Source organism: Xenopus laevis, chromosome 4L (assembly GCF_017654675.1).
Source record: "Xenopus laevis strain J_2021 chromosome 4L, Xenopus_laevis_v10.1, whole genome shotgun sequence".
NCBI classification, from domain to species: domain Eukaryota; kingdom Metazoa; phylum Chordata; class Amphibia; order Anura; family Pipidae; genus Xenopus; species Xenopus laevis.
Window position 1 is genome coordinate 68559843 of NC_054377.1, and position 14676 is coordinate 68574518.

The following is a 14676-nucleotide window of genomic DNA, read 5'->3' on the forward strand; positions in this document are numbered from 1 at the left end:
AATGAAGTCTATGGGAGACCATTCCGTAATTCGGAGCTGTCTGGATATCGGGTTTCCAGATAAGGGATCCTATACCTGTACATGTATACTGTAATATCTTGGTATCTAAAAAAATAATAATAACGAATGTACATTACAAAAGTGCTTAGAATAGCACACTCAATTTTTTAATCACTTATTTTTAAGGTTAACTTATGCTTTAAGAAGAAGGTGGCCACCACACAGACAATCATATGCAAATAGGCAGTCATCTTATTTATTTTTGTTACCAAACATTAAGCAACCCCAATGGTATGTATGAAATGGCTATGAAATGATAATTGCATTTCTTGGGTTGAGCTTCCTGACTATTCCTAAAATACTTTTCAAAAATGATGTATAGGTTTATTCAAAACCACACAAAGCCCACAAATGAATGATTTACCTGTACAGCATACTTGTAGAACTGCTCAGAGAGGTCTCCCAATGCTTCCTTAAATTCCTCCTTACTGCTTAACTGCTCGAGTCGATCTAACTGCTCCACTTCTGCAACCGGGTATGGACGCTCTTTTAGGATTTCAGTGATCTGGAAGCGACACAGACCTGTGACCAGCAGTGTGTAGTGTGGCTTGGGCCAGTTGCTTCCAACTACCTGCACAGCTAGCGCTGCAGTGCCAATCCTGAAATGGTAAATTAAATAGTTTAGTCAATAGTTTAGGTGCTTTTAAAATGTTATTTAATTTTTTTAAAACATGTACCCCTCATAATTTACAGTTTATGGGCCCATGTCAGTAAGTATGCTGAGAGTGCTGGTTTCAATGAAGTCACAAACCAAGTAGCAAAGCATTGCCATTTTCCAAGGATATCAGCAGTGACCTATTGTTACCTATTAAATGCAACCCATAAAAATATTACATTTATATATATTAAAATATATGTAAATAATATGCAGCTAAACAGTAAAAAAAAAAACCCAAAAGTGATTATGGGTATGTTTTTATTTGACAGAATAAACAATAGTATTATCCTTGTATCCTTTAATATAATAGTGACAAAGTAATGGAGCATTTATAGAGACTATACATCATTCACACCAGTCCCTGCCCCAGTTGAGTTTAAAACCTATTACATTCCCTATTACATACATATACAACAGAGTGAGCAATGAATTTTCCTGTATATGAACATGGGTTTGGAATATAGGTTTATACTGTTTTCCACAGAAAATACACTTGTAACCAAGGGTATAAGAAGTCATATTATGTTTACTGATGTATGGAAATACTTTTTACTGAACCCACTACAATTGTCAAAATGTGGAGAATCATTCAATCTTTTACACTTTTTTTTTTTTAAACTATTACAGTGCTACGCAATATGTTGGCGCTATATAAATACATGTTAATAAATCTTTGCCTTTATTTCCCCTACAAAGACTTAAAAAGATGTCTGTCTCTTGATACAACAGCGAGGTCATATTAGGTGTCATATTAGGTAATATCTTTATAACGAAATAGTTGTAGGAGACACAATAATGCTGCTACATTTTGTATGGCTTTTGCACCACCTAGTGCTCTATGAAGATATATAATGATTTAAGTGTGGAATTTAAACTCTCTCTTTTCATAAGAAGTTTCCATTATCTTGTCAACCCCTTGTAGATCATACATTTTATGGCATGCCAAAGGCGAAGGGAAAAAAAAAAAAAAGCAACAGTCCAAAGGACAAGGGGGTACGCTTTTGCCTAGATGATCCTAGCAGTTACAGTTACAGGCGATAAGCTGTCAAAACAACTTTAGTTCGGGCTGTGTTTGTTCTCTCAATGCTTAATATATAACCCACACAAATGCAAGAGTCCTGTTTGTAGTGCAATGTTGTTTCTGCACCTACCCAACTTGTAATTGCAGCTGCTGTCATAATGTAACAGCCAGGCAGTACTATAAATGACACACTTTAAGAAAAACATAGAAGAGGTCCTCAATAATAAATAGGCCAGGTTCACTGACAAGTATTAACACTAAGAGGCCCATTTATCAAAGGTCGAATTTCGAATTCATGTGAATTTTTTTTTAACTCGAATTTCACTGGAAGGTTATTTAAGAAAAAAAAAAGAATATCTTATATACGAACGAATAGTTCCGACCAGAAAATTCGAATCATATGTGATTCATATGAATCAAGTTTTTCAACGAAAAAAAAAACTGGAATGTCAGGAAGACTATTAACATCCCCAAATGGCTCAGCGGACCTCTGCCACTGAGTTGTACATGAGCTCGGCAGGTTTTAGGTGGCGAATATTTGAATTAGGACTGTTTCCATGGTCGACGTGTGATACATCTCACATTCGAAATGACATTAGAATAGAGCGATTAACATTCGAATGTGTAAATTTTGACACTTGAAAATTCGAATTTCAATTTAATAATCGACCCTTGATAAATCTGCCCCTAAAGGTACAATTAGAATGAGTGACGCTGCAGTAACTTAGTTGGGTCTGGGCCTGTCCTGCTTGGATTTCATGCGGGATTGGTCCTGTCACACTGTTTTTACACTGGTGATGTGGCAAGGCAGGTGCACAGTTTAGGGGGTGTATATAATTTAGGAATATCCAACCTGCAACTTAACAACTGCTACTGGACTACAACTCCCAGAATACCCCCAACTAGCTTTTGGCTGTTGCAATACAAACTGCAAAGCTGCAGAGTGGACATACCAGTCTCTATACTAAAATGACTTAACAAGTGCTTGTTATGGTCCCACTGATGGAATAGTCCTGTAATGCCGTGGGTCCACGGATGGTATAGTCCTGTCACACCATGGTTCCACTGATGAGACAGTTGTCACACTACAGCTCCACTGACAGGACAGTCTTGTCACCCTACAGTTTCATTCAAGAAACAGTCTTTAAAGAAAAAATATATCCTGCCCCCCTTTTTTGACACGAGTTACAGTAAAGTAAAAATGTATTTACACAATCTGACCTTCCAAAAATATAGTGTTTTGTTTGTCTGTGGTCTTGTTTGTTTAAGTTTATAGAGTAATCCCAACTCCTCCCTCACCTTATTCCATAGCAAAGTAATTGATTATGGTGTTTGAAATCCCTCTGCTTTCCAAAGAGTCTGGACATCACCTACTATGGAAAGAAAAGGGACTTCAAGTCCTGGAATCCATCATTTCACAATGGAACAAGGTGAACAAGGAGCCCATAAGCAGATGGCGAGTTGTTTTGATAAAATAATAAAGTTAAATTCTTAACAAACAGTTTGTTCGCTTTTTTTGTTTTTAGATTAAAGTTGTGACACTAATTCTGTGGCAAAAATAGATTCTCAGCCATAAAGCAGGACAGGACTGCTGCTTATAATAAAGATCAGATATGATCTGTGCCATTGTGGCAGAATGCTCTGTAGGGGCTAGTTCACACGAGGAGATTCTGCGAGATTTTGTCGCCTGGCGACTAATCGCTTCGTCTTCTGAGCGACAATCTCCCCGAACTGCCTCAGCGTGTTTTCCCATAGACTATAATGAAAAGTCGCCTGCACTAAAGCACACGCGGCGATGCGTTTTCCATAGTTGCCCGAAGTTGCCTCCCATTATAACCTATGGGAAAACACGCTGAAGCAGTTCGGGGAGATTGCCGCTCAGAAGACAAGGCGATTAGTCGCCAGGCGACAAAATCTCCCGAATCTCCTCGTGTGAACTAAATCTTATACAGATAGCAGGGCAGGACTGCTCCTTATAATGAGAATCAGATAGGATCTGTGCCAATGTGACAGATTGCTCTGTTATTCAGATAGCTAGAATCTCAGCCATAAAGCGAGACAGGACTGTTGTTCACAGTGGAAATCAAATAGAATCAGTGCCACTGTGACATAATGCTATATTATTAGGACAGAGTATAGTATATACAGGTAATTAAACCACAATCCCCAAAAAGTCCATCCATATATTCCCTAATGCAAATGTGATTCTATACACAGCCACTTCTAACCCCCATATCACCAGCCTTCTCCCTAGTGATTCCTCTTTTCTTTTTTATCTACCCCATTACCATTATTATTACATTACATAATCTGTTTTTTGGCTTCACAATTCCTCAGTCCTCTCCCCTCTGCTCTGTTGAATTTGTCTCCCCCATAACAGTTAATGCTTCTCTGATGGATGTATATAAAGCTAACATTTCTGTCAGAGGGAAGATCGTAGTAAAGGCAAAAAGCAGTCTTTTTTTTACTGCGCAGTGAAGGCGCAGAATGTTAAAGGGGTGGTTCACCTTTGAGGTAACTTTTAGTATGTTACAGAATGTAAGATTCCTAGAAACTTTGCAATTGGTCTTCATTATTATATTTTATAGTTATTGAGTTATTTGCATTTTTCTTCTGACTCTTTAAGGCTTTCAAATGCAGGTCACTGACCCCATCTAAAAAAACAAAACAAATGCTCTGTAAGGCTACAAATGTATTATTATTGCTACTTTCTACTATTCATCTTTTTAATCAGGCCCTCTCCTATTCATATTCCAGTCTCTTATTCAAATCAGTGCATGGTTGCTAGGTTAATTTGGACCCTAGCAACCAGATTGCTGAAATTCCAAACTGGAGTACCTTGTAAAAGTGAATCTAGAGCAGCTGGAATTTCCGAATAATCATTGAATCATTGCAAACGGAAGAGCTGCTGAACAAAAATCTAAATAGTCCAAAAACCACAAATAAAATGAAAACCAGTTGCAAATTGTCTCAGAATATCAATCTCTACATCATACTAAAAGTTAATTTAAAGCTGTACAACCCCTTTAATCACGTGCAAAGATTTACACAAACTGCTCCATGTAAAACATCTAGAGGTCTGCAGCACATACCTAAACTAAACCTCTTGTTTTGGGATGGTATAGTCTCCCGTGTGATCAGTAAATGGTGTGTGTGAGTGTGTGTGCAAAGGTTGGGGCTGCAGGCAGAGTAAAAGCACAGAGGCAGTGTTCATCTGACCCTCCCCCTAAGCATCAACATGCTGGGCCTGTCCCATTAGGCTGCAGCAGGGAGACAACGGCATGTGTAACTAGTATAAGGAAGCAGATCTGTCTCCTCTGTAGGGACGTCACTGAGAACAAGTATAAGGTGAAGAGGCATTGAGCTACTGGTAGCAGCTATGAAAATAGACAATGCAGATAATTCACTGATAACTGCCTCTACGTGTGTTTAAGCAGAGACAATTCTCAGCATTGTCTATGGCAGGGTATTTTCTGGTGTTTTGTAGCCATGACAAGTAGCCGCTACTAGTAGCTCTGTGTGTCAACCCCAGGTAGGAACCACCACAGAGATGTGAGAAGGCCCAGTGCCCCCCGTTATTCTCACCTGTGCAGGGAAGGCAGCTCCTCTCTATCACTGCTCGGGTCGCTGGTGTTCGGGACCACCCCAATTATCGTACTTTTCAGCGATGTGCCCCGAAGCAATCGGTTCTGTACCAGCTCCATGTTACCTGGGGTGTCCACACTGGTTCTCATGGTGGAACCAGGAAGCAGCACTCCCTCATGTGTCAGGAGCAAAGGCAGCCGTCTGGGGATCTGAATAGAACCACTGGAAGCCATGAAGGTCGGTGTATAAAAGAAGCAAAACGTCTAACAACCCACTGTCAAACTCAGTGGAAGAAAAGAGGCAAAGTGCAGCTACTACAAGCTGCAGCTACAGAGAGTGTGAGGGATCAAACATGATCTATTCCCGAAGTAAATATAAATGGAATTGGTTGCCATCTAATGGTTATTGGACAAACTGCAGTTTCAAAAATCCACTGCTGCTTAATGGAACAGCTGATTTTTAAACTGTCAAACAGCACTTTAACATATATATATATATATATATATATATATATATATATATATATATATATATATATATATATATATATATAATCGTAGTAAGGGTGATACCCGCACTCTGTCACAATATTCCTTTTTCCGGATGCTTGGCCACATAATATGTAGATAATGTAACAAATGCCTGGGTGCTGGTTATAATATAAATATGAAAAGCAGCAAATGAACCGCACTCACAGGTCTTTTACAAGCAAAATAAAATGTAATTTTAATTCAATGTTTCAGCTCCTAAACTCGAGGCCGTCTTCAGGAAGTGCATACAACACAAACAACATCCTCTTATATAGTATCAGCACACACCCACTAAAGTTCCAGTGTTGATACAAAGTGCACGTAGTCACTAATGATATGCACACCTTGCTATGACATCACGGCTGTGTTTTGACGCCACTAATGCCTTTATAAGGGGATGTTGTTTGTATTGTATGCACTTCCTGAAGACGGCTCGAGTTCAGGAGCTGAAACGTTGAAATAGAATTATATTTTTTTTGCTTGTAAAAGACCTGTGAGGGCAGTTCATTTGCTGCTTTATATATAAGGTGTTATATGTAAGGTTTCACTGCAGATGAGCAGTAGTTGTTTTAGGGCAGGCATGTCCACAGTGCGGCCCGGGGGCCAATTGCGGCCCGTTTTCAAATGTGCCCCCCAGCACAGTGCGATCAGGAATCCCATAGCAGTAATATTAAGGCACATTAGTGAAATGATCTGCCACTTGGTCTTTACTGCTGCCTGTGTGCTGAAGGTGTTAGCAATAGACACGTACTGAAATGTAGTGACTCACTATTTTCGCATACTTCTTTAGGGCTGAAGCTGTCAACAGATGTACTGACGTGCCAGTACAGTAAATTAAAAAAGTTTGGCATCACTACGTTCCAGTACGTGTCTCTTACTAACACCTTCAGCACACAGACAGCAGTATAGACCAAGTGGCAGATCATTTCACTAATGTGCCCAAATATTACTGCTACGATTACTCGATTCCTGTAATTTAATGTTAATGGTTCAAAGAATGTCGGGCTGAATGGTTGGCCCCCACACATTTTCACCTCACCAAATCTGGCCCTCGTTGCAAAAAGTTTGGGCACCCCTGTTTAAGGGAGTAATGCTTTAATGCTTAGGACTGTTCTGTGATTAACTCAAACCTATAAAAAAAGAGAACATGACACTCTATAAGCCACATAATAGACATTACACCCAAAGTTGTTTCTTGTATAATGAATATTGGTAAACACAAAGCCAGATTAAGACTAAATGGGGCCCCAGGCAATGTAGTGTTTTTGCCCTCCATTCCACTGGGCCCCGATCTCAAAAGAAACAGAAAGAGAGAAATCATATGCCATGTCCAGCACAGCAACATTTTTGACCAAATCTGTGTGATATAACTCGTTCCAAATGCTGCCTTATGCGTGCCTTCAGCCCTGCCTTTGTAAATATAAGGCGGATAATTAATATAAGCAAAAATATAGCCAGCACTCGCAGATTAACTGCAAAAAGTTTTATTCCACGACATGTTTCCAGCAAAGCCCTTTTTCAAGTTGAAAAAGGGCTTTGCCCGAAACGTTGTGGAATAAAACTTTTTGCAGTTAATCTGCGAGTGCTGGCTCTATTTTTGCTTATACTAACATTTTTGACCACACCCACCAATACCATGTCCATTTTAAACAAAAACATGCTTTCCAATGTGTGGAATGACAACATTAGAAGTATAAAGTGCACCAGAAGACAGACACAGTGATGTCATTTCATGATATTGTGGTCCAAAGCATTCCATGGCACACTGTGGCATTTGCATTTCATGGCAGTGAGATCACTGCAGGAATGGCCTTGAGAACTCCGTTATTCTCAGACCTAATAGTAAGATCACTAAGTTATGGGGTGCCGTTTGTCCCAAATACATTCTGTATACAAAACTATCCCTAATACACAGAATTAATGTCTCTCATGGTATATAAGTATTTGTGACCATACACAGATAAAAAATATACAAAAGACTTATTTCTATTAAAGAAAACCCCATACTAAAGGTGCCCATACACTGAGAGATCCGCTCGTATGGCAATGTCACCAAACGAGCGGATCTCCCTCCGATATGCCCACCTTGAGGTGGGCAATATTGGGCTGATCCGATCATGGGCCCTATCCTAACGAGGCCTTAACGGGCGGTCGGATCGCGGGACCGCATCAACGAATAGATGCGGCCGCGATCCGACGGGATTTTCTGTCCCATCCGATCGAGATCGGTGAAGCCCGTCGGGGGGCCCCATACACGGGCCAATAAGCTGCCGACACGGTCTGTCGGCAGCTTTTATCGGCCTGTGTATGGCCACCTTAAGTCAGTCCCAGCCAGCTCCCACACACCCAGTCAGAGTCACACAGACATTATTTTGCAGCCAGTGAGATGATTAGAGAGTAGCAGATACAGGTTTGCTCAACTTAACTGTAACCTTGGTCCTGCAGCCTGCCCTCACTCCCTCCCAAACCCAGGTAGACAGTGTCAGAGACCCTTAGAATTATTTTGTAGCTATATGAGATGACTAGAAATTAGTAGCTATTGTTTTGCTTAGCTCAGCTGTAGCCTTGGCCCTGCAGCCTGGCTGCCATCACTCTCTCCCAGACACAGTCAGACAGTTCCAGTCCTTTTACAATGTTTTTGCAGCCAAGCAAGAATCAAGTTTTGTTGCAATATACTAGCAACTTAGTGAGATAGGATAGATAGGCAGGCAGCCTTGGGGGAGAAAGTGGCACCAGTGTGGCAGGCTGGCAGCAGAAACGCCAGTGACAGTAGGGGCAGAGAGACTGGAGGAGACTGGAGTGTTAGCCATTTTGCAAATTGACTGCCACTCCAGCTCGCCGTCCGTTATTTGTTCGGCCACCCCTGCCCTTTGTGATGTCACCCAACATCATTTGCTTCGTCAAGTCCGTATGTGCCAGCAAATGGAGAATGAGTGAAGTCCTAGAGTGCCTAGGAGGTAATACAACCTGCAGGCGAGGCTTCCATAAGGTTGTAGCACCCCCACACCTGTCCCTTTTAATGGTGGCCCCATGCCTTTGTCTGGGCAGTTTCTCGTTCTTAAAAGCCGCAAGCGGGGGAGTATTAATCTCATGGAACCAATGCTGTGGTCTAGGTTATTTCTCTCCTTTAAAAGCTAATAGTGGGGGAGGAATAAGCCCTATGATTGAAACCAATGCCCAGGTCAGGAGACGCTTATTTCAGGTAATGCTGTTGAACCGGAATGCTTTAGCATTTGAGTATTATGACCAGAAGTAAACAGTTAGGGACCACCATATGGGTTTTACCTTGACATGTTATGGTGGCTTATCAATCTTATGATTATAATTTTGTAACTAAAAAACACATCTTTGTAAATACATTCATCTGCATAAATTACTTATGTGACAGGGGACCAGGGAATGTGCATTGATCAATCTTTTTTTCTTTTTCCTCAAAATTCAACTCTTTCGGATGTTTCCCGTCGGAAACCATTGTATGCTGTGGTCTAGGTTATCGCTCTCCTTTAAAAGTCAATGGCGTGGGAGGACTAAGCCGTATGATTGAAACCAATGTCCAGGTCACAAGACCTTTATTTCAGGTAATGCTCTTATGCCGGGAGGCTTTAGCATTTGAGTATTATGACCAGAGGTAAATAGTTAGGGACTGTCCTATGGTTTTTACCTTGACATGGTATGGTGGCTTATCAATCTTATGATTATAATTTTGTAACTAAAAAACCCGTCTTTGTAAATACATTCATCTGCATTAATTACTTATGTGACAGGGGACCAGGGAATGTGCATTGATCAATCTTTTTTCTTTTTCTCAAAAATCAACCCTTTCTGATGTTTCCCAGATGAAAAAAATTCCGAAAACCTCTAAAAGTCTGAATTAATTTAAAAAAATCCAGACAGTAACCAATCAGTGACTTAAGGGGCGCCACATGAGAACCGCAAGCCTCTTGTAGTTGGTCATTGTTGTATTCACAACACAAATGGTACTGTCCATTATGTAGTCTAACAAATGTCTAACATAACAGAATAAAACACAACTTCCAGCTTTTAAGCTCTCTAATTTTGAGTTTAAGGGGGGCCACATGGGACATAACTGTTCAGTGAGTTTGCAATTGATCCTTAGCATTCAGCTCAGATTCAAAAGCAAAGAGTTATGACCCATGTGCCCATCCCCTCAAGTCACTGATTGGTTACTGTCTGGATCATTTTAAATCAATTCGGACTTTTAGAGGTTTTTGGATCTCTTTTCTGCTGGGAAACATCTGAAAGGGTTGAATTTTTAGAAGAGGTATTTGTATTTTTTGTGTGTGCATGCGCGGGGGGCAGGGCTAGCTGACCAGGTTGCCTAGGCCTTCTGTGGCATTCACATGCTCAGTGGGCTCTGAGCAGCTGTTGAGAAGCTAAGCTTAGGGGTTGTTGCAAATTATCCAGCAGAAAATGAGGTTGGCCTGTAATATAAGCTGATGCTACAAGGCTGATTATTAAATTCTCGTGTTAGTTTCACTGGTTTCTGTGCCTCCATGTAGTAATTATCTGTAAAAATTACTAATCAGCCTTATTTTGTGACATTTATATTCTGTGTACTGTATATTTTGAGCCGGTCCCTAAGTTCAGCAAGTGAACACAGCACAGAGCTTGTGTAGTGAATCAGCGGAAAAGAAGATGGGGAGCTACTGGGGCATCTTTGGGGGCACATATCTTTACTGCTAAAGGGTTGTGGTTGCCTTGGACTGGTACAGAAGTCCAAAACATAATGTGCAGCATTTCTAGCTACTTCTTTAGTTAAGCTTTAGTTCTCCTTTAAAGAATTTGAGCTTAGTCGTGGTTTCAAAAACCTCTAAAACAGGGGTGTCCATACTTTTTGCAATGAGGGCCAGATTTAGTGAGGTGAAAATGTGTGGGGGCCGACCATTCCGCGTGACATTCTTTAAACCATTACTGAGTAGCTTTGTGACCCGTGGAAGCATTTGGCCACATGTTAATATATCTAGGACTGCCCCAAGCGCCTGTATAGGAAACTTTTCAAGGCTTTCCAAGTTTGCAGTGGGATAGGTCCCCTTCAGGTGTTCTTTACCCACTAGCGTTGAAATGAAACGACTGACCATGGATATCAATCATGAGATGGCAGCAAAGTGGCCAATGCAGGGGGTTCTAGAGGGAGTAGGTGAGATGGCATTATATTTTGATATTTTCTGTGGAATGAAATCACTCCAAGACAGTATTAACATATTTAGTCATAGGAGACAATGGCGCTGATAAAAGCAAATAGGTGATATAACATAAACTTAAAATAAAGATGATAAGTTTTCATCACCAGAGATGCATCTGGTGCCGAAACGTTCAGTCAAGCTTTGCACCATTGTAAATAGAGTGGAATGTTGTACATTCTGGGCTCTTAAAAATGTTAAGACCAGCCACCCAAAGTAGTAAACTGCCAGCATTCTTCCATGGTGGGTGGAGTCACCCTGTTTGGAGACAAGTCCTGCAGCAAAACTGGATGTATAGCTTGCGCACAGTTCCGTGGCAGCCTCCAGCGAGAACTAGCACCTAATCCATTGACATCATGAAGTCACGCTTACACGCTAACGTGCGATTGCACGCAGCCGGCATGACAAGAAGATAGACTGCTCTACTCATTTCTGCTCGGGCTGGCCAGTTGAGTGCCAATTTTTAAACGGGCCTGCCCTTGAATGGGCGAATTCTTGTTTAAGGCTGCGGGCCAGTCTGAAAATGAAAAGGGGCCGCAATTGGCCCGCAGGCCGGAGTTTGGACATGCCTGCTCTAAAATCACTAAAATCCAACCTTTGATAAATAGGCCACCACATTTCCATCAGGTTTGAATCACTACTGGAGTATATTACTCTTTCTATGACTTGTGCCCTGACTCTTGTTCCCTTTTCATAGATTATGAAGACTGCCCTAGTTAAAATATACCACATTCTGGATATTCTTTTTATATGTGCATAGTACCCCATACATAGGCCCAATATGAGGGCAGTATCTTAACAAGTGGTTTTTGTTAGGCTGTCTTTACTGCAATTTTGTATATACTTTTTCTTATGGACTTTTTCATATTAAATGATGGACTATATTATGGACAGTACCAGATGTGGACTTCTTCAAATTGTTAACCAATATGAAGTAAAATGCAGCAATTATCAACTACAAGAGGCTTGCAGTGCTCCTACCACAAATGGTATCCCTTTGGTACAACATCATTAGGGTTTAAGGAGTAGATAGCTGAGGCATGTCAATTTATAAAGTGAAACCTCAATTTTGCATTTTGTAATTTTACATTTTCTCTCATTTTACACCATTTTTTGTGGTCCCATCTATATACTGTATTATTCATTATACATTGCATTTTCTGTTCCCCTGAAAAACATAAAATGGGGTTCTACAACATTTATTGACAGACAGCTGAACAGGAAGTGCAGAGCAAAGCAGCATCAGGGAGACCAGAAAAAATTAAATGCAAAATGAAGATGATGCCTGAGATTAAAGGGATACTGTCATGGGAAAAAAAAAAATTTCAAAATGAATCAGTTAATAGTGCTGATCCAGCAGAATTCTGCACTGAAATCCATTTCTCAAAAGAGCAAACAGAGTTTTTTATATTCAATTTTGAAATCTGACATGGGGCTAGACATTTTGTCAATTTCCCAGCTGCCCCAAGTCATGTGACTTGTGCTCTGATAAACTTCAATCACTCTTTACTGCTGTACTGCAAGTTGGAGTGATATCACCCCCCTCCCTTCCCCCCCCAGCAGCCAAACAACAGAACAATGGGAAGGTAACCAGATAGCAGCTCCCTAACACAAGATAACAGCTGCCTGGTAGATCTAAGAACAACACTCAATAGTAAAATCCCATGTCCCACTGAGACACATTCAGTTACATTGAGAAGGAAAAACAGCAGCCTGCCAAAAAGCATTTCTCTCCTAAAGTGCAGGCACAAGTCACATGACCAGGGGCAGCTGGGAAATTGACAAAATGTCTAGCCCCATGTCAGATTTCAAAATTGAATATAAAAAAATCTGTTTGCTCTTTTGAGAAATGGATTTCAGTGCAGAATTCTGCTGGAGCAGCACTATTAACTGATTTATTTTGAAAAAAATGTTTTTTCCCATGACAGTATCCCTTTAAACTTGCCACCTTGCCGCTCTGGCCTGTAAAATGTTGTTCATGCCAATATTATTAATAGGGAAAAACATTAAAAAAAAAACCCTAGGTAAGATGGTAGTAGGCCATTCACAAGCAGGATTGCAGATCAGACTTATACACATGCAATCAGTTAGTAGGTGCTTTTAGCCTCAGGCACACTCACAGTCACATAGCCCCTTTCATTTCATATTAGGACAGGTTGCATAGAATGGAAAATAAATGTAATCTCAACACAATAGACTTTTCTACATGAAATATTTTTATAGAAAAGGAACAACTGGAAAGAAATTAAAATATTTTTCCAAAACAGTTTACAAATATCTTTATAAAATATATTTCAAATATATTTATAGTAAAAAAGTTAAAGCTACTTCACAGAGGCATTTTTGTTAATTAAAAAAAAATTCCTTTTCTTTTTCCTTACAGTCTAGGGTTGATTTGTTTATGCAGCCGCAAGTGCAGTCAGGAAAAATAGATGCAGTAGGTGCACATATTAACACCATTCATTAAAGGCATTCAATTACTCTTTAGTATGACATAGAAACTGATATTATGCAATTGCTTTTCATTTTTTTTGTTTTGGTTATTAAGCTTTTTGTTTAGAAGCTTTCCAATTTTGGAATTTTAGAAGCTATTTGGTTGCTAGGGCCTTGTTTACAATAGCAACAAGGTTGTGGTTTGAAAGAGAGACTGGAATATGAATAGAAAACAAAACTGAATAGAAAGATAAGTGATAAAAAGTAACATAATAAAACTGTAAGCACAGAGAGCAATAGATTTTTGGGTGCCAGGGTCAGTGAACCCTATTTGAAAACTGGAAAGATTTTGAAATAATTTAAAAATGATAACAAAAACATGAAGACCAATTGCAAAATTGCTAAGAAAAGGACATTCTATAACATACTGAAAATGAACCACCCCTTTATCAATACTTGTTCTTAACACTCTTCTTGCAATGGTGTCCATATAGTCTTTCTAATGAATCAAGTGCCACCCTTAATGTGTAAGGGTTCCCACTGCAGGCTGTGGCAATAAGTACAGCAGATTTGAAGCTAAATAAACATACCCAGATTTTATTTTAATGTGATGGACCGGAAAGTACGCAAACCCTACTCTAACAATTCGGAGTGCGATTTTGACTGGTTTGTAATAATACATGGCCACAATCAAACACTTTGTAATTGTGCAATTACACTGGAATTGTGGGCAAAAATGCTCCATCGTAGGTAAAAACAAATATGGTGAATGGTATCTAAAATTGCACTTTGCCTCTTTGCATTTTTAAATGAGACCTGCTGTCTCCATATTTACTTTATAATGATTTGCATCTTACTTGCTTGTATTGCTTTCTCTTAATAAATTAATTTACACAATAATTTACTGACTTCAGGAGGGGTATTTACTAAAACTCGAATTTATCAAATTTTTTTATTAAAAGAAAGTCACCCTAACTCCCATCCACGAATTGAACTCATTTATCAATTAATCATCTTGCAAAAGTCAGTGCTGGAAAAGTCTTGATACAAATTTTCGGAGTTTTTGCACAAAAACCGTGACTTATTCAGATTAACCAGCGCAGATTGTGATGTGAAGAAACATCTTCAGGGACATCTGCCATTGACTTCTACAGATTTTTAGCAGCTTTGGGGTATAATAAATCTCAA

The 14676-nt window shown here is 39.8% G+C and overlaps 1 protein-coding gene across 1 annotated transcript in view; it reads right to left on the minus strand.

Moving 5' to 3' along the window:
- The window catches only part of lonp2.L (lon peptidase 2, peroxisomal L homeolog), a 61881-nt gene extending 56226 nt beyond the window's left edge, over positions 1 to 5655 (minus strand). Inside the window, 2 exon segments of the mRNA NM_001096479.1 lie at positions 425 to 659; positions 5325 to 5655. Coding sequence (NP_001089948.1) covers positions 425 to 659; positions 5325 to 5557 — 468 coding nt within the window. The 5' untranslated portion in view covers positions 5558 to 5655.
- Positions 5656 to 14676: the final 9021 nt, after the last annotated feature.